The sequence below is a fragment of the Crocuta crocuta genome, unplaced genomic scaffold (assembly GCF_008692635.1).
Source record: "Crocuta crocuta isolate KB4526 unplaced genomic scaffold, BGI_CrCroc_1.0 scaffold266, whole genome shotgun sequence".
Classification (NCBI taxonomy): domain Eukaryota; kingdom Metazoa; phylum Chordata; class Mammalia; order Carnivora; family Hyaenidae; genus Crocuta; species Crocuta crocuta.
Window position 1 is genome coordinate 1,910,783 of NW_027531005.1, and position 20,063 is coordinate 1,930,845.

At 40.4% G+C, this 20,063-nt stretch overlaps 1 protein-coding gene across 1 annotated transcript in view; it reads right to left on the reverse strand.

Moving 5' to 3' along the window:
- Nucleotides 1-12,567: 12,567 nt before the first annotated feature.
- BPGM (bisphosphoglycerate mutase) overlaps nucleotides 12,568-20,063 on the reverse strand; it is a 49,394-nt gene continuing 41,898 nt past the window's right edge. Inside the window, exon 5 of the mRNA XM_077770707.1 lies at nucleotides 12,568-14,629. Coding sequence (XP_077626833.1) covers nucleotides 14,448-14,629 — 182 coding nt within the window. The 3' untranslated portion in view covers nucleotides 12,568-14,447. The remainder of the gene's footprint in view (nucleotides 14,630-20,063) is intronic.

Below are 20,063 nucleotides of genomic sequence, written 5' to 3' on the forward strand. Positions count from 1 at the left end.
AGCTCCACTCAGTGTTCTATTGCACTTATGCGGCACCATATTATTTCGTGAGAGAATGAAAATAAAATTTGCTCACTGTAGCTTCATTGGACAATCTTATTCTCTGCCAATTTTAGGTGGACACCTCAATTTAAAAATTCTTTCAAACTAAAAACTGTATGGAATAGTGTCCAAGAGCATGGGCTTTAAATCCTGCTGCAGCTAATGTACCAGCTTTGTGACTTTGGGCCTGTTACTCAGCTTTTCCCAGGCTCCTCTATAAGATCTTTTTTTTTTTTNTGCCAATTTTAGGTGGACACCTCAATTTAAAAATTCTTTCAAACTAAAAACTGTATGGAATAGTGTCCAAGAGCATGGGCTAGAAAGAGTCCTGGATTTAAATCCTGCTGCAGCCAATGTACCAGCTTTGTGACTTTGGGCCTGTTACTCAGCTTTTCCCAGGCTCCTCTATAAGATCTTTTTTTTTTTTAATTTTAATGTTTTATTTATTTCTGAGAGAGAGAGAGAGAGAGAGCAGGGAATGGTCAGAGAGAGAGGGAGATACAGAATCCGAAGCAGGCTCCAGGCTCTGAGCTAGCCGTAAGCACAGAGCCCAATGGGGGGCTCCAACCCACGAACCGTGAGATCATGACCCAAGCCGAAGTCAGACGCTTAACCGACTGAGCCACCCAGGCGCCCCTGTAAGATCTTAAGAAGACCTATGACCAGGCTCAATTTGCATTAGAGAATCACCTTTGGGAATACTTGTGTGTGTAAAATTGAAAATCAAAATTTTGAATATGGTACTTTTACCACTTTTGCATGACTTCGATAGTCATAAAAAGTCATTATCACTTTCATTTTATTGTGATACTTATGACATGATTTCCAAAAGTGGTGCACTTGGAAATATAGAAGTCTTCCTCTTAATCTCCTTTTTCTATTGTGATAAAAAAACATATGACATTAAATTTACCAATGTAACCATTTTTAAGTGTACAGTTTAGTTAAGTATATTCACACTGTTGTGCAGTAGATCCCTAGAACTTTTTCAACTTGCAAAACTGAAACTCTGTAAGCATTAAATACTAATTCCCCCTCTCCTTTGGCAATGATCTTTCTAATTTTTGCTTGTATGGTTTTAGATACTTCATATGATGGAATCACCAATATTTGTCTTTTTGTGACTGGCTTATTAGCGTAATGTCCTTGAGGTTCATCTATGTTGTAGCATGTGACAGAACTTTCTTCCTTTTTAAGGCTATATAATATTCCACTGTATGTGTATTTCACGTTTTCTTTATCCACTCATTTGTCAGTGGACGTTTGGGTTGCTTCCATCTTTTGGCTATTTTGAATAATGTTGCAATGAACTGGTGTGTAAATATCTCTTCAATATCCTGGTTTGAATTCTTTGGGATATACACTTAGAGGTGGCATTTCTGGGTCATATGGTAATGCTATTTTTAATTTTTTGAGGAACTTCTATGCTGTTTCCCGTAACGGCTGCACCATTTTACATCCCCACCAACAGTGCCCAAGAGTTCCAATTTCTGTGCATCTTTGCCAACACTTGTTATTTACTGTTCTTTTGATAGTAACCATTCTAATGGATATGTAGTTTTGATTGCAGTTTTGATTTGCATTTCTCTTATAATTAGTGATATTGAGTACCTTTTCATTTATGTGTTGGGCATTCGTATATTATCTTTGGAGATTTGTTTATTCAAATCCTTTGCCGATTTTTAAATTGGGTTTTTTGTTGTTGTTGAGTTATAGAAGTTCCTTACGTATTCTGCATATAACCTCTCATATATATGACTTTCAAATATTTTCTCCCATTCTGTAGGTTGCCTTTTCACACTGTTGAGTGTTTCCTTTGATGCGTAGAATTTTTTATTTTGATATAGCTACATTTGCTTATTTTTGCTTTTGTTGCCTGTGCTTTTAGTGTCATACCAAAGAAATCATTGCCAAGTCCAATGTCTTAAATCTTTCCCCCTATGATTTCTTTTAGGAGTTTCATAGTTTTAGGTTTTATGGTTAGGTTTTTAATCTGTTTTGAGCTATTTTTTATGTGTGGTGGAAGGTAAGATCCAGCTTAATTCTTTTGTACATGGATATCCAGTTTTCCCAGTACCATTTGAAGAGACTGTCCTTTCCTGATTGTGTAGTCTTGGCATCTTGATCAAAAATCACTTGACCATGTTATCCCAAGGTTTATTTCTGGGCTCCCTATTCTGTTCCATTGGTCTCTACATATGTTTTTATGCCAGTCCTACACAGTCTTGATTACTGTTGCCTTGTAGTATGTTTTGAAATCAAGCAGTGTGAGGCCTCCAACTTCGCTCTTCTTTTCCAAGATTGCTTTGGCTATTCAGGGTCTCTTGAGATTCATTTTTAGGATATTTTATTCTATCCCTGAAAAGAATGCCATGGATTTTGATAAAGACTGCACTGAATCTGTAGATAACTGTGGGTAGGATGAACATTTTAACAATGTTAAGTCTTCTAATCCGTGAGCACAGAATGTCTTTCCATTTATTTGTATCTTCTTCAATTCTTTTTAGCAATTTTTTCTAGTACTCAGTGTACAAGATTTTCATCTCCTTGGTTAAGTTTATTCCTAAGTATTTTATTCTTTTTGGTGTTATACTAAATGAGCTTGCTTTCTTGTCTTTTCAAATTGGCCATTGTTAGTATACAGAAACACAACTGATTTTTGTGTGCTTATTTTCTGTTCTGTAACTTTGTACTCCTGTAACTTAATTTTAACAGTTTTTTGGTGGAGTCTTTAGGTTTTGTACATATAAAATCATGGCATTTGTGAAACATATAATTTTACTTTTTCCTTTTCAATTTGGGTGGTTTTATTTATTATTTATTCATTCATTCATTCATTCATTCATTCATTCATTCATTCATTCTTGGTATCAGAGTAATGCTAGCCTCACAGAATGAGTTTGAAAGTATTCCCTCACCTTCAATTCTTTGAAAAAGCTTAAGAAGGATTGGTATTAATTCTTCTTTAAATGTTTGGTAGAACTCTCCAGTGAAGTATCTGGTCCCAGACTCTCTTTTGTTGGGAGGCTTTTCATTACTGCTTCAATCTGCCTACTAGTTATAAGTCTATTCTCATCTTTTAATGTCTTATGATTCAGTGCTTGGTAGATTTCTAGGATGTATCCATTTCTTCTAGGTTATCCAATTTGTTGGCATATAATTGTTCATGGTAGTGTGTTAGAATTCTTTTGATTTCTGTGACATCAGTTGTAATGTCCCTTCTCTCATTTCTAATTTTGTTATTTGAATCTCATCTCTTTTGCTCTTAGTAAAGCTAAGAATTTGTCAATTTTGTCGATATTTAAAAAAAAACAATTCTTGCTTTTGTTAATTTTTCTATTGCTTCTATTCTCTATTCCATTTATCTGTGCTCCAATCTTTATTTCCTTCTTTCTGCTAACTCTTGGTTTAGCTTTTTCTTCCTTTTGTAGTTCCTTGAGATATAAAATTAGGTTGTTGATTTGAGATCTTTCCTCTTTTTAACAGAAGCATTTGTTAATTTAACAAATTTGTTAATTTAACAGAAGCACTATAAACTTTCTTCTCAGTATTGCTTTTCTATCTGTTTTGGTATGTTGTTTTTTCATTTTATCTCCAGATTTCTTCTAAATTCCCTTGTGATTTCTTCATTGAATCTGATTATTTAAACTGAATTATTTATTTCCATATTTTAGATGATTTTCCTGTTTTCTTTCTGCTATTGATTCCTAATTTCATTTCATGCGGTCAAAGGAGATCTTTATATGATTTCAGTCTTCTTAACTTTGGTAAGACTTGTTTTGTGGTTTAACATGTGGTCTATCTTGGAGAATTTCTATGTGCAGTTGACAAGAATGTGTATTCTGCTGTTTTGGGGTGCAGTGTTTCGTGTATATCTGTTAGATCCAACTGGTTTAATTGTGTTGTTCAATTCCTCTGTTTCCTTGTTGATCTGTCTAGTTGTTGTGTCATAACTTAAGAGGAGGTGTTAAATTCTCCTACTGTTATTGTATCGGTGTCCATTTCCCCCTTCAGTTCTCTCGATTATTATATATTTAGAAGGCTTAATCTCTCTTTAACTGTGATAGGATTTACAATTCTCATAGGGATCATATTTCACAATAGTGGAATGTAAATGTTGCTTTGGGGAGACTATATGCGCAAATGGCTGAAGCTCTTTTTTTTCTAATGTTCATTTTATTTATTTTGAGAGAAAGAGAGAGAGAGAGAGCATGAGGAGGGGAAGGGCAGAGAGAGAGGGAGAGAGAGAATCCCAAACAGTTCCATGTTCGGCGCAGAGCCTGATGCAGGGCTTGATCTCTTGGTGCCACCATGACTGAGCTGAAATCAAGAGTTGGAGGCTTAACTGACTGAGCCATCCAGATGTGTTTGGGCCATTGGACTACTCTTTTGCTTAGAAAACTTTCCATATCTCCCATACCTCTCACCGTGGCCCAATGTAACTTTTGTCTCCTTCTCTAATCCCATCCCATGAGGCTTCACTACTCATTACTGTGCCCAAAGTGCCCTGACCGCAGCTATTTTTAAAAAACCTTTTCTGCCTTAGCACGGACACATGCACATGTGTACATGCACACACACACAGACAGATGGACACACTGCATCACTCAAGGTATAGTATATATGAAATCTTTTCAGAGAAGACTTCCATAGCCATTCTTTATTTATTTTTTATTTTGGAAAGAGGGAGAGAGAGCAAATTGGGGAGTAGGGAGAAGGTAGAGGGAGAGAAAATCTTAAGCAAGCTCCATGCTCAGCGTGGAACCTGATGTGGGGCTCAATCCCATGACCCTGGGATTATGACCTGAGCCAAAATCAAGAGTTGGGATGCTCAACCGACTGAGCCACTCACGTGCCTCTCCATAACTGTTCTTGATGTTTGGTGGCTTTCAGGCATATAAAACGGCTTTATATATTTTTCAATATTTTGTTTGTTTTGAAGGTGTATTTGTCAAGTTATATAAAACATACAAAATATTTTATGTAAGTTTGCTAGCTTGATTGGTATTTTAAAATATTTAGACAAGTAGCATGTGGGCCACGCATATTCAAGATGGGCCTGTGGGGAAGTTATATAAACAGAATTATTTATTATAGCAGAATATTGAAAGTACCTAATTCTTTTCCCTGTGGGACATTTAAGTTCTCTCCAAATGATGGAACAATATTTATCCATACAATAAGATTGTTTGAAGCCTATGAACCACGGGAGGAACATTTATGATGAAAAAAGCACAATGGAATGTAAATTAAGGCTGTATCTATGTGAAAAATGCATAGAGAAATAAATAAATGAAATAGTTCTCAGGATGGTAGGATTAAGGAATCTTCTCTACTTATTTTCAAACTATTTATACTGCTACACTTAGCTTTATAATTTGAATTAAAAGCAAGAACACAGATCGTTAACCTGTCCCCACACCATTATGGCAGCTGCCAATGGAGAAACGCTTTGAGCTGTCAGGCCATTTGGCCTCACCTGGCTTTCTGTCTGCCAGCAGCAGGCTTTCTACCTCTGCTTGTGTGAACAATAGTGGGAAGACAGCCACAGATCGCTGTACAGCTTAAGATCAAATATCTGCTAGACAAGAAATAATCTAAAGAATCTATAAAAATGGATAGTTCAGGACTCAACGGGGATACATTTTTGGAATTTGGGAGAGTAAGTTTGCATGACCTTGTCTGGCACCCAAGTTCATGAGGTGGAGGATTTGGGATTCAGTCAGTTCTCTTGCCAGGGAAGAGAAGGGACAAGGTAAACATGAGGTCCAACATAGGTAAGTCAGAGACTCTAAGGGGGCCTAAGCATCCTGAGGAATGAGCAGATACTACGCAGGCAATGAAAGGAGGTAAGGTGGGTGGGTGATAAAAGAAAGACAATGAATGAGGGCACTTTAAAAAGTGCAGGTGTCCCTGAAAGTCTGCGTGAAGCTCTGTGTGGCAGAGCTTTTGAACAGTCACCTGACAGATTTTTGGAGAGGACTGGAGAAAAGTAAAAGTAGGACCAGGGAGATCAATTTTTGAAATGCTTCAAGAGAGGGGCGCCTGGGTGGCTTAGTCGGTTGGGCGTCCGACTTTCGCTTGGGTCATGATCTCGCGGTTGTGGGTTCGAGCCCCGCGTCGGGCTCTGTGCTGACTGCCAGCTCAGAGCCTGGAGCCTGTTTCAGTCTGTGACTCCCTCTCTCTCTGACCCTCCCCCGCTCACGCTGTCTCTCTCTCTCTCTCCTAGAAATAAATAAAACATAAAAAAAAAAAAAAAAATTTGAAATGCTTCAAGAGAGAAAAGCTGAGGATGTGACCCAAGGCCTGAGGAGTGGGGATAGAGAGGAGATGAATCTGAAACGAATGAGGAGAATCACCAGGACTCGGTAATTGGTCAGAAGGAAAGCCAAGGGCGGCGGCCAGGATGCTGGCTAAACACCAGAGTGCATTGGTGAGTCCAGTGTTACCAATCTCCAGAAACCAGCAAGGACTTGGTATTGGTTTATATTTTAGATTGAAATTATAAATTTATATTTATGTCTGCCTCTTCCCCGGGTTCCATCCCATGGGGATCCATAATGTTTATATTTACAATTTATGTTTACATAGGCTGAGCTCTACAATTACATTATCAGAAAAGGAAATCCCGCAATCAATACCAGGTCTCTTTGGTCATGACCTTTTATAAATGGAACGAGGTCTGCAGTCAAATCTAGAGGTATTTATGAATAAATACTGACCCCCAGTGTCTGGGTGCAGAAGTAAAGATTAAAAAAGGATAAGAAAATAAAGATTATAAGACTCCTGAGAGAGTACCTAGAATTGCAGCTACAAAACAAATAACATTCCTTACAAGCCAATTCAGAATCCTAATGTGCTTCAGAAATTAAAATGCTGACTAGCTAACCTATGGCCAGTGACTGCCTGGAGAATTCTAATGGATATTCTAGAGAACAAGTGTCAGAACGGATTAAGTGACCTCCATTGCAAGTAGCCAATGGATACATGACTATGTGACGGACTTTGGCCCTCTCTGCTCCAAGGTCCAGTTCAATTACTCCAAAGACTCTTCTCACTCAAAGGGTAATTTGTGTGATGAATTTCACTAATAAAGACTACCTCTGATTCCCCACCTAGGTCAACATTGTGTCAAATGAAGTCTCCTCTCAAGTGGACACAAGGCTGTATAGTTGGCGGACATTCCCTTTTCAATAGCTGTGTGGCTAGAGTGAATTCATGAAAAATGCTTGAGTAAACTCTCTGCAGCAAAGCAACTCCTCCAGCTGCCGTTGCCTTATCGAGAAAGTGAGAAAATGACCATCTAACATTTTGGGCAACGGTTGCTACAGTTACTGTCGGTTGGCATCGGTCTTCTGCAGACTGGAAACTAGGCACTGGCTCTTTGAAGACATGTTTATGTCACATTCTAGGCCGTGCTGAAGTTTTTAAAAACTTGGCTTTGCAGAGAATTACATGAAGAGGTTGAGCAATAAGCTGTCTTAACGGGTAGAGCTTCCTTCATGAAAACAGGATCTTTTTCTTTTTCATGAACCTTGTGCTTTTAAATGAGAATAAACTTAAGGCTTACATGACCAATCACCACATAAATAAAAGGTATATCTTTGCTACCAGCACAACCCATTTGCCTTTTGTTTGGGCAATGAGAACCATTCATTGACCCTCAGCAGTCTCAGGAGAGGGATGCACAGAGGAACAGTAGAAACCAAGGCTGCTTCCGAGTCACATTTTGAATTGGGCTATGTCACTGAGTGACCCAAGGGACACTTCCAAGGTGGCTGCTGCACAGAGCTCAAATTCAAGGAAATGGAGGCCCAGAGATTACATACAGTTTAGGAGCCAGGCTGTTGACAGGAAGAAGGGATGTCACCCTAAGGCAGTAAAGGAGATTTAAAAAGAAGGCTTTGCAACAGGAGAGAGAAATTCCATTTACTATTTGTTTGGCTACAAGATAATGGCAATCATACTCCTGTTCCTGATCCGCTGTATCGACAGAAAAGCTGACTGTTGGTCTAATGCCTAAGTGCAGCACCAAACATAACTAAAATAAAATGAGTGTATGACATGTTTCTTGACAAGAAGGTCTTCTCCTATCTAACAAGGACTGAGATTTCAAGTAGAGGGAAAGAGCACAGAAAGTGGTAACCTTTAGCCAGGCACTGCATAGCGGTGGTTTTAGTTGCTGCCCTGTCCATATATTTTCCCTCCCGTCACTTTGGTTTTCCTGGTTTCATTTCAAAAAACTTCAGACCTACAGAAAAGCTAGAAGAATAGTACCATGACAATATTATACATTCTTTCCCTCAATTATAACATTTACTACGTTTGCCTTCTGTCTCTGTCTAAATATATAGGGACATTGTATTGGCCAAACCATTTGAATGTGAGTTACAGACATGACACTTCACCCTTAAATTCTACAGCCCCCACATGTCCTTTATGACTTTTAACTTAGAAATATCCAGTTGAAGTTCAAATGTGGAAGCCCCAATCCCCAGTGTGATGGTATTTGGAAGTGGGGTCTTTCATAGGGACTTAGATTTACATGAGGTCATGAGGTAGATCCCTCATGAGATTAGGGTCCCCGCCCTCCTATCCTCTCTCCACCACGTGAGAGCAAGAAAACATCTGTCTGAAAACCAGGAGGACCCTCACCAGGCACTAAATCTGCCAGTTCCTTGATCTTTGACTTCCCAGTCTCCAAAACTGTGATAAATGTTTGTTGTTTAAGTCACCTCGTCTGTGGTATTGTTCTAGCAGCTTGAGCAGACCAAGACAAATGTTCTATAATCCACTGTCATCACTCTCGTCTTTAATTTCAAATTGTCCCTCCCAAAGGTGGCTCTTGAAGCCAATTTTTGTGTCCCAGCAGTCTTTGGGCATTTTCTTCTTTTCTGACTTACGATGTTCCAAGCTCATGTTATACTTTATCTGTCCCAAAACTGGAGTTGACCAATTTTGCAAACACACCTGGTTCTGTGGAATAGTAATTAGAAAGCAAGCTCAGGAGAGTAGATGTGCTTTTATTATTACTAGGTTATTGCTTCTAGGTCCTTTCAGAGTACAGGGACAGAGCCAGGGGGGAGAGGTGGGGAGGGAAGGGTGGTGTTAGGGAAAGGAAAACACATACACACACACACACACACACACACACACACACACACACTCATACAAATATCTCCAGTTCAAAACCAATAAAACAGCATTCTTTTTTATCTGCTCCCATGTTCTATCTCCTTTCTTCGGTCATGAGCACCCTGATTTACAAGAACATCAACAAATTTACTCGTTTTTTAAACCTATGAAATTTTTCAGAGTTAATTATTAAAAATAGTCTCAGGAACATTTTCATCTTGAACATCAGTCACCAAATCATCCTGCATCATTCAGCAGAAGTCACACATAACAGATTAACAATCTGTTTGTTTTGCAATCAATTGATGTGAGATAGATTTTTTTTTTTAATGTTTTATTTATTTCTAGGAGAGAGAGAGAGAGAGACAGCGTGAGCTGGCGAGGGTCAGAGAGAGAGGGAGTCACAGATTGAAACAGGCTCCAGGCTCTGAGCTGGCAGTCAGTACAGAGCCCGACACGGGGCCCGAACCCACGAACCGTGAGATCATGACCTAAGCGAAAGTCGGACGCTTAACCGACTAAGCCACCCAGGCGCCCCAATGTGAGATAGATTCTTGCATCTCTAGGCAGCAATCAGAGACAGGACAGGCCGTATACAAGACGAGACTCAAATTTGACAAGTTAGCAATGGCTGACGTTCTGTTTCTCTTTGGCACTAACACAAGACAAAGTTCAGAACAGATGACTGATGGCTTCCATTTTAACTGCACAAAGACTATTTAAGCTGTTTTCCTTTTCAAAATTTATCCTGTTTGATGTTCGGCACTTATTTCAGAATAATCCAGTGCGGTGGGGGAAGAGAGTCGGGAGACGTACATAACAGCGGTCATAAGTTAATGAGGTGGCGACTGGGTGGCAGGTGGGCACACGGGTGTTCTTTGTGCTACTTACACTCTCTGCTTCTGTGGACGTTTAAAGCTTTGTATAATAAAAATTTCTGTTGCTTTTAGTTTTTATTTTAGAGAGAGGGAGAGAGGGTGCGAGTGAGGAGAGGGGCAGAAGGAGAGAGAGAGAATCTTAAGCAGGCTCTACACTCAGCACAGAGCCCAGCTTGGTTGCTCAGCCAACTGAGTCACCCAGGCGTTCCTACAATAAAAAGACTTTTTAAAATGTATTCCTGTCAAATCAGAGTAAGTGTAAGCTTAAATGGCCAGCCCTGACTTAAATAAAAAGTAAGAGACCTGTGGCTCTATTATGTGTACATAGGCAGTGATGGTGACACTCTAGCTTACCTCTAGAAAACTGTCAAAGTGACTTACAGTTTTTGGCAACTTAAAGTCCCAGTGTCTTAAAGGCTAGACTACACAGCCAGATTATCCTCCAATAAATGAAACATTACCAATTGCAGAAAAAGAGTGACTTTCATTCTGCCTATCATTCAGCCAAATAACTCTATCATAAGAGGGAGACTGGATGATTAAGATTTATTCTTATACTTTGGATGTTTCATATTCCCCTTGGAATAGGTGGCTTAAATTCGCTTCGCAGTCCGTGAAAACCCTCAGGCCACACAGCATAACATGGCATCTGCCGCAGCCAGATCTGCTATGAGGCAAGGCATGATTTAATACAACAAATGCTGTTATAAAAGTCAGCCAAAAACTTGCAAAATCCAATTATGCAAAACAGAAAAACAGGAAACATAATCAGGAACTTCAACCTTGAGGCAATTTGGTATGTTTCTGAGGGAAGAACATATGAAAGTCTTTCCAGTTCCATCCACGTTGTTGCAAATGGCAAGATTTAATTCTTTTTGATCGCTGAGTAATATTCCATTGTGTATGGACATGGACACACACACACACCTCCCTTCTTTATCCATTCATCAGTTGATGGAACTAGAGTTTATTATGCTAAGTGAAATTAGTCAGAAAGATGAATACCAGATGATTTCACTCCTATGTGGAATTTGAGGAACTCCGCAGATAAACATAGAGGAAGGAAAAATAAAATGAAGACAGAGAGGGGGACACACCACAAGAGACTCTTAAATACAGAGAACAAACAGGGTTGCTGGAGGGGAAGGGAGTGGGGGGATGGGCTAAATGGGTGATGCACATTAAAGAGGGCACTTTTTGAGATGAGCACTGGGTTCCACTCCTGAAATCATTATTACACTATATGTTAACTAACTAGAATTTAAATAAATACATTTAAAAAAAAAAAAGGCTTTCCAGGTAACAGGGAAGCTGAACTTTGAAAAGTCGCTGTTGTTTGTAAAAGTAAGAAAATGAATTAAAAATGACACCAGGGATGATGAAACCTCTGTGTAGGAAAACTGCTTCTCCTAACCGATTCGGTCAAAAGCAGTATGGGGCTAGGAAAATAAAGAACTAGGGTTACATGAGGGAAGGAGCAGGGAATTACTTGACCTGTCTCTTCTCTTTCTGGGGGGCGGCAAGGTGACCAGGAGGGTTTCTAGATTTGGCCACCAAATCGGCCACGTGCTGCCCACCAGGGACTGGTTTTAACAGCCTCACACACTGACCCCCTCTCTTTGCATCCNAAAAGCTATAGAGCCTGGGGAGGCTTCTCAGACTGGAAGACAAAGAACCGCCACCCTACTGTGCACATGTAGTAACAGCATCTCGATCAAAGTGATCACGTTCCAAGATGAGAAATGATCTACGCATCTTCGGCGAAAAGAATCTGGATGGGCTTGGAGATAACCAGGTCTCATTTGGAAATCTTGGTTGCACGGCTTATCAAAGACAAATACATGACATAATGCATTCTTACCCAAGGACACTTTGTTGTCTGTGCTCAGATGAACATTAGAGAAATGAAAACCTCCATTTTCTGAAGAACTTCTGCTCCCTTAGAAAAATAAATTCTCCGTGTACTGGGATGCAGCACTCATGTAAATATTTAACTGAAAGCCTGGGAGGAGCACCTTGCTGTGGCCATCATCTTACCACACTGGCTCCAGCCTGGGATAGTCACTCCAGCCTGGGGGCAGAGGAGTCGGTCTAGCTGGCTTCAGGGCGAGTCCACCCTGGTGGCAGGCTGGGCTGCCCTCTCTAACAGCCAAATTTCTAGGCAGGCTATCTACCTTTCCTTTAAAAAAAAAAATCCCCCTTTTATGGTCCCAGCTTCACAGAGAAAAGAAGGATGCCAAGATTAGGATGCAGGTTGGCCTTCAAGACTCCTACATCAAAAATTCTAAATACCTTGTAAGCCACACGAAGAAAACAGCTACATTAGGTCATGTAAGGACGAATTGCTGGAATTGTTAAAAATGATTTTACAGGTCTTTAAAAAAATGGGGCGCCTGGCTGGCTCAGTCAGTACAGCATGCGACGCTCCATCTCAGGGCTGTGCGTTTGAGCGCCACGTCGGGTGTAGGGACTGAAAATAAAATCTTTACAAAGAAAGTCATTTTACATGAGGTTTTCATAAATGTCTCATTTATTTCAGCCAAGATCTCAAAAACAAAAAGCCAAATTACATCAGAAAGTATCAGCAAAAATTATCCCGATCTTGGGCAATCTGCCAGATTCCAAAGCGACTGGTTGTGAGTGTAGCTTTGTGTGCAGAACCACATCACTCTGCCAGGGGGCGCCCTGGAAGTGAACGAGGACAGGGGGAGGACAAGGGAAGACTCCAACTCAGGATCTTCAGTTGCACTGAGACACGGTCACCACTTGGGTTAGAAAATTCACAGGGCAGCTCCAGAGATGGAGCTGTTAAAGAATGGTCTGACGTACAGCCTGACCATAGGTTTGGAATTCTAGAAAGATCTGACCTCTGAATTCCAAAGAGTATTATTTGGTTAAGTACCTGGACTAAAATGAAGGGCTACAGCAGACACTACTGGTTCGTCAGAAATGAAAGCGCCCACATTCCCTGTCCTTGTGTGTCCCAGATGTGGCCAGCTGGGAGCACACCAGTGTCATCTCTTCTTCCCAGCCATCTTTATCCTAAAACATCCTAAAGTAAGGACCACATGGAGACCAGGCTGTCGCAAGGGTTTTGGAATTAGTTTTCTTCGATTGCCATTTACTATAAAATGGATACAAATGGACTAATCCACCAATGGAATATCATGAAAAACTAATAGCTACAATTTTTTTCCATGACGGTCACTGAAATATATGTCACGTGCCTTAAAATAAGGCAATAGTTTAAAGAAACCATGACTCATATACCCACGGCATCTAAAAATATGATGTGGAAAACAGTATCATTGAGACTGGCCAGCATCCACTTCTGTCTGTGGCCTACCCTAGCTCCTTCATGTCACATACTATAATCTTTTGTTCTCTGATGACAAACGGTACATGTGTATGACAAGCCCCAAAGTACCATATTTTTCCTGCTCATGGGAATAAAACTACATGCACTATATTTTATCTTCCCCCTGACCCTGATTTTCAATTTATAGGGCATTAGGAGTGTCCATGCATTGAAATAGGTGCAACACTTTGAGAGTTACAGAAGATTTGAGCCAAAGACTAGTTCACAGGCCTTTACCTAATGTTTATCAATCGTATGGAGATGCTTTGGGGATATTCATTTTCCAGTCATAGACCTTTACTTTTAAACAATTTTAAGTACCCAAAGATGAACAGGTCAACAAAAGAACACAAACAGCTATGGCTGTCTACATGTGGCTAATCCTAGCAGCCAAAGGGGAACCTTTCCAAATGTCAAAGAAAGGATGTCTCTGGACTAGAGACAAGGCAAAGTGCCTTATTGTTGGTTGTTGGCTTTCTTGGAGGAATCCATCTGTGATTTCTCCCATTTAATAGGCGTCTGGTTTTAACTTGCAAAGCATCCCTTTTCCTAAAGGATAAGACTAGCAATAAATAAGTAGAGCATATTATCTAATAAACCTTACTATCATCCCAGAAAGTCTCAGTAAATATAAAAGTGAACTACCTAGTGGAATAAGTAGTGTCTGTCAATAGTGATTCAATAATGGTTTATTAAATGATGAATACCTTAAACGCCACCTCTACTTGTTACTCTCCCACCTTAGAAACTCAAGACCTTGATTAGTCACACTGGTTACTACTACTACTTAGCCCCATGAATAACTAATTCAAACATGACTGGCAGGAGAGTTCATTCATAAGACTTACGATAAAGTAATCAGGCATCCTAAATCTTTTATCTGGGCCATAAAATGTACCGAATTACGTATGTAAACTCTATCCCATTGCCTAGTTCTGGAAAAATCAGGGGGAAAAAAGAAAGAGATCAGCACCCATAAAATACTGCATGCCACTTCCTTTGCAGCTATTCCTAGCCAGTAAATGGGAAAGCTTTCATTTTTCAACTCGTTTTTTCACTTTTCCTTGATCCTCTACTTTCTTAATGGCGGCTTGGATAGCCTCTTGGTCACCCAGGAACTGGTGAGGTCCAACAGCGTGCAGGTTCTCATCCAGTTCCAGGAGAATGGGGACTCCAGTGGGAAGAGTGATGTTGATAATGTCTTCATCGGAGATACCTGTAGATTGGGAGAGGAAGGGACAAAGCATTAAAGACAATACAGAAAGTAGTTCTGTTCAGTTGTTTCACTGTACATTTACTGAGTCCCATATTAGCCACATGTCTGGAATTACACCAAATACTGCGAGGGATTCTAGCTACAGTTCCTGGAAGTAAAAAAACTTCCTGGAAATTAAAACAAAAAGTAGAATAGCCAAAAAGTGGAAACATCCTAAATGTCCATCAATTGATGAATGGATAAATTAACTGTAGTAACTGCAGTATAGCTATACAATGGAATATTATTTGGCAATAAAAAAGAACTAAGTGCTGATACGTGCTAAACGTTGATGACCCTTGAATACATTATGCTAATGAAAGAAGCCAGGCATAAAGGACTGCATGTTGTAGGACTCCATTTATGTAGGAAAATCTAATGTGAGAAAAATAGATTAGGGATTGCCTAGGGCTAGAGGGAATGGGGAAATTGGGAAAGGACAGTTAAGGATAGGGTTACTTTTGGGAATAATGAAAACGTTCCAAAATTAACTGTGGTGATAGACGGGCAATTCTGTACATATACTAAAGCCACTGTACTGTACATTATGAAAATAATATCTCAAGAAAGCTGTTAAAAAATACTAAACAGATCCAAAGAAGTTAAATTAAAGTTCTCAAATCACAAAACTGATAAAGCAATCACACTGGACCTGGTTTTCTTATTCCCAAATCCCAGGACTTCAACTCTGGTCATCTGACTTGTCCACGGCTACTTCTAGCTCAGTGTAAGGAGAGTGGAGAATGTTTGCATCCATACTCTGCCCTTCTGAAGGGCTAGGTACTAACTAAACAGTAGCCCCTAGTGTTCCTCTGTCTTCAGGACTGGTAAAGGGCATGAACAGACTCATCTGATCCCACTGAAACAGCTAACACACTGGGATCATGATGGGCCAGGTTTAGGGGTTGTAGTCTGGGACCTTAGAAATGAGTTCTAGGTCTTTGGCAAGGGGCTGGAGAGCCCATGGGACTCTCCTGTTTGGCCATGGCCCCAGATCTAACCAGATTTTGATAGTTCCTCTCTTCAATAGCACCACCCTCAAGCTCTTGTCTATGGCTCAGATAACAACTTACTTTTGTGCAGGACCAAATCAAAGAGCCAACTAAACAAAGGCCATGAGAACTATAATATTTCACATACAAAGGAAGGAGACATCAACAAAAATAGAGACATTTCCAATAAACACCAAGTTGACATTCCACTTTAATGACTACTCAAATCATTCACACAGCAGACTAATTACTTACAAATATTTAAAATGCTTAGACTGGTTAATAATCAGTTAATGAGACTTAAGAGACTGCAATTTTAAAATAGCGAATTAGGAAAAACCACAGTGAAGCTATTACTCATTACTCGATTTTGGCATAAGGCATTCTTCGTCCTAAGAAAGTCAAGCCAGCAGAACTCCTAAGGCTAGAATAATGCATCTGCACTGAATTAAGCCAAACTGAATCAATACTGCATTATGCAATACCATATTATAAATTCATTAAATGGAACATCATATGAAGGTTAAAATGAGTGGACAAACAGCATTTCCCCTGTCTGATAACTGGCTTAGATTTTTTATACGGCATCTGAGAATGTTTGAAGGGAAACATCAGAGTTCTCACCCTGTAACTGCCCTTCTCTGTCTCACTCTATAGCCACCCCTTCTTGAGTCCCCAACCATTGTCTTCAATTCTTGAATCTTCATGTAGGAGCATCTAGGAATCACTCCAAATGATTGGGCTATTTCAAGTAAGAAATCATGCAAGTTTATGGTAAGTCAAAGAGGCAACTCAATGCCAATATGGGGAGAAATTCAAAACAACTCCATTTTCTGCATACAGGATTAGCTCTAGAAAGTCAAATCTGCACCTATGAGCCCTCTCCCTCAAGTCATTATAGCAGGAAAAGGAACCACTACCAGTTACTGAGATGTCTGTGCTTTATTTATTTTTTAAATGTTTTTTTTTGAGAGAGAGACAGAATGCGAGTAGGAGAGGGGCAGAGAGTTAGGGAGACACAGAATCAGAAGTAGGCTCCAGGCTCTGAGCTGTCAGCACAGAGCCTGATGTGGGGCTCGAACCCACAAACTGTGAGATCACGACCTGAGCCGAAGTCGGACGCCTCACTGACTGGTGCCCCGAGATCACTGTACGTTAGTAAGTATATACATTAGTTAAGTATATTAAGATACACTTACAGCATTCACACTTGGCCTTCTATTAGAGGTGGCTGTGCAAATGCTTGCTTCTCCAACCAGGATTATAAACGCCTTGAGAAGAGGGAGCATGTCTCATCCATCCCTGTGTCACATATGCTCTTAAACCAGTGCCTTACCCACTGCGAGAACTCAGTAATGTTTGTTCAACTGTAAAGAATACTATTATGCATTGGCTGCCAGGATCCAGAAACTGTTTAGCTATATGATCCACTATTACAACTATATATATTGTATGAATCTACTTCTTACACAGAAATACAAGCAATAAGGAATAAAACATTAACTACAACCTCTAATGCATAAAGTCCACACACGAAAACTCTCTGAAGACTTTGCCAGAGGTCCAGGACTGGCTGAATTTCAGAAAGAGATCAAAATGGGGACATAAGCTCCTCAAAAGCAAGGATTTTGCGTGTCCAATTCTAGGGGCTGTATCCTTTGCCAAGAACAGTACCTGATTTGACAGGCCCTCAGCACAGAGCTGAAACAAATAAATCTGAACTCTCTGGGCTTTCCAATTACATCTAGTCTTTTACTCTTGAAACCCTGATTAAAGACTATGTTTCCTTTATAAGCTTACCAAGAAAAAAAAAAAAAAGGAGAAGGCTTTTAGCCTTGAATAAAAGGCATTTAGTTGCTAATAAACAATTCAGGGGCGCATGGGTGGCTCAGTCAGTTAAGCATCCGACTTCAGTTCAGGTCATGATCTCACAGTCCGTGGGTTCAAGCCCTGCGTCGGGCTCTGTGCTGACAGCCAGCTCAGAGCCTGGAGCCTGCTTCGGATTCTGTGTCTCCCTCTCTCTGCCCCTCCCCTACTCATTCTCTGTCTCTCAAAATAAAATAAAGACATAAAAAAACAAATTTTAAAACCAATTCAAATTAAATTTGTCTATATATTTTCTTTGATTTCCTCTGAAGGGTTTACTCAAAATCTTTGAATCTCGGGCAACAGGAGAAAAGATGTCCAGAGTGACAGATGTGTCACAGGACGAGAGCAAACCCCAACTCTATGGCACATAGTTTAGGAAACTGAGGGAAACCACTTCAATCAACTCATTTGGCCGTGAGGTGCCACCCATGCCCCACTTACCTCTCCCAGTCAAGTAGGTCACAATTCAAACCCTGCTGATGGGCGATCTGTGGTGAAAGGTCTGTATTCTGTTGTAAAAATGAGACCGGACACAAGATGTTCCCAATTTCATACATGATCTACCTATTTTTAATTAGAACTCTTTAAAGTATGGTTGCTACTTTGTACAACTTAAAGATATGCCTGGTGAACAAGCGCAAAGGTGTTATTTGAATACTGTAACGTGATGATAGAATAACAGCCTCTACTTTGGAATAAGGCAGAGAGAAGAACCCATTCCACACTGAATTTTATAGTTAAAATAGCCAGCAACTTTTAAAAGTAAAGGTTTTTCTACATCAGTTAGATTTTGAATAAGAGAAAGCTTGACCATACCACCAGAAAACCATTTGCTTCACAGTAGGGAGGTATGCTTTTGCAGCTTCTCAAAATATCACACCAAAATGCCAAAGGTGAAGCACTCACCAGCCCCGCCACCACAGCTGGCCCCGGCTGACCTGCCCTCCCGGGCTCTCTAATTTTGCCTCAAGGCTTCCCTGCCTTGCTAAGTGTGCAGCTGCACCCAGTTCTTCCAGGATCAAGCCTGTTGTTCACGAGTCTCCTGCAAGCCACTCTGATTCCAAACTTGAAACTGCCTAGTCCTGTGCTTGAACCCAGACTAAACAATCCACTTCCGCTGGCAAAATGCAGACTACATCCAACGCTTCAATTCAGTCCCTGGCTTTTCCTTCAGTGTGGGCCAGCAGGAAACAAACAGGAAGTGACTATGCCAACCACAGAGAAAGAAACACACGCCTGTCTGGAGCGCTACAGAACAGGATGCTTTTAGATATGAAGCCTGCCTTAGGAGCTCTCGTGGTGGTGCTCTGTGAGCAGTGTGTCCGAGCCAGTCAGCGGAGGGTCCTGCTTTTTGCCTGGACTTAATAGCACAGCACAGGTAATCCTTTATGCTGCTAAAAGCAGGAAAAGCAGTCCCTTATGTAGGAAATTTCTTACTATAGATTATCTCATAGGTCTGTCTGAAGTCCTTCTGAAAGTGTCAAGAACTACTTTCCAGTTAAAAGTAATGCAATCTCCCAATTATCTACAATTTAAAAGCAGAGACACTAAATAAGTAATTGACATGGTAGAGGCTGTCCTGATCAGGTGAGAGCATATCCTGGGCACTGACATGGGTTCCTGTGTTTGAAATCTTTGTACAAGAGTGTGGCCTAGCTCCAAATCAGTGACATTTGCCTCACCATACTGTTCATACTCCTGCATTGACCTATTCTTTGCCTAGTGGTTGTGAGAAGGAAAAAAGGACAGATAGGAGACCCAATGAAGACTAGAGAATTCAGTGGCAAGTGAGCAGAAATAGTTCTGGGGCAGAAAAACCTTTCCTAGAGAAGCTCACAACCTCGAAGTACAAAGCTTTGTGGTCCAACAGTTTACAGATAACTTAGGAAGACGAGCTGTGACCAGTGAGTCCTTATGCTGTCCATGGTTTGGGTGCTGAGTAAAGTCAGCACCACTTGCTCCCCAAGTCTTGAGAGAGCATACCGGTGCTCTCCAGGTTAGTTTTCAAAGGCAAGATGAGGTGTGTGTAGCAACCTTCATTTAATTCTACTAGTTGACAAACTAATCAAGTCTATTATCTTATGCAACAAAAACCATGGTCCCCAATAGGGCAATGGTCATTTCACTGCATAAAAGCAAGACTTCTTACACTGAGGTATAATTTACATGCAGTAAAATTCACTGGTTTTAGTGCACAGAATAGTTCTATGAATCCCCCCAAATTTCCTTATACTTCTCTGCATCCTACCCTTTCCTCCACTGATTTGTTTTCTGACCCAATAGTATTGCCTTTTTCTGAAAGGCATATAAGTAGAGTCATACAACGCATAGTTTGCTTGTTTTTTGCTAAAACAAACAAACAAATTTATTTTCTCACAGTTCTGGATTTATCAAGGTCTGAAGACACTCTCCTTGGCTTGTAAATGGCTGTCATCTCCCTGTATCTTCACATGGTCTTCTGTGTGTGTCTGTGTCTTGACCTCTTATGAAGACACCAATCCCGTTGGATTAGGGCCACCGTAATGGCCCCATTT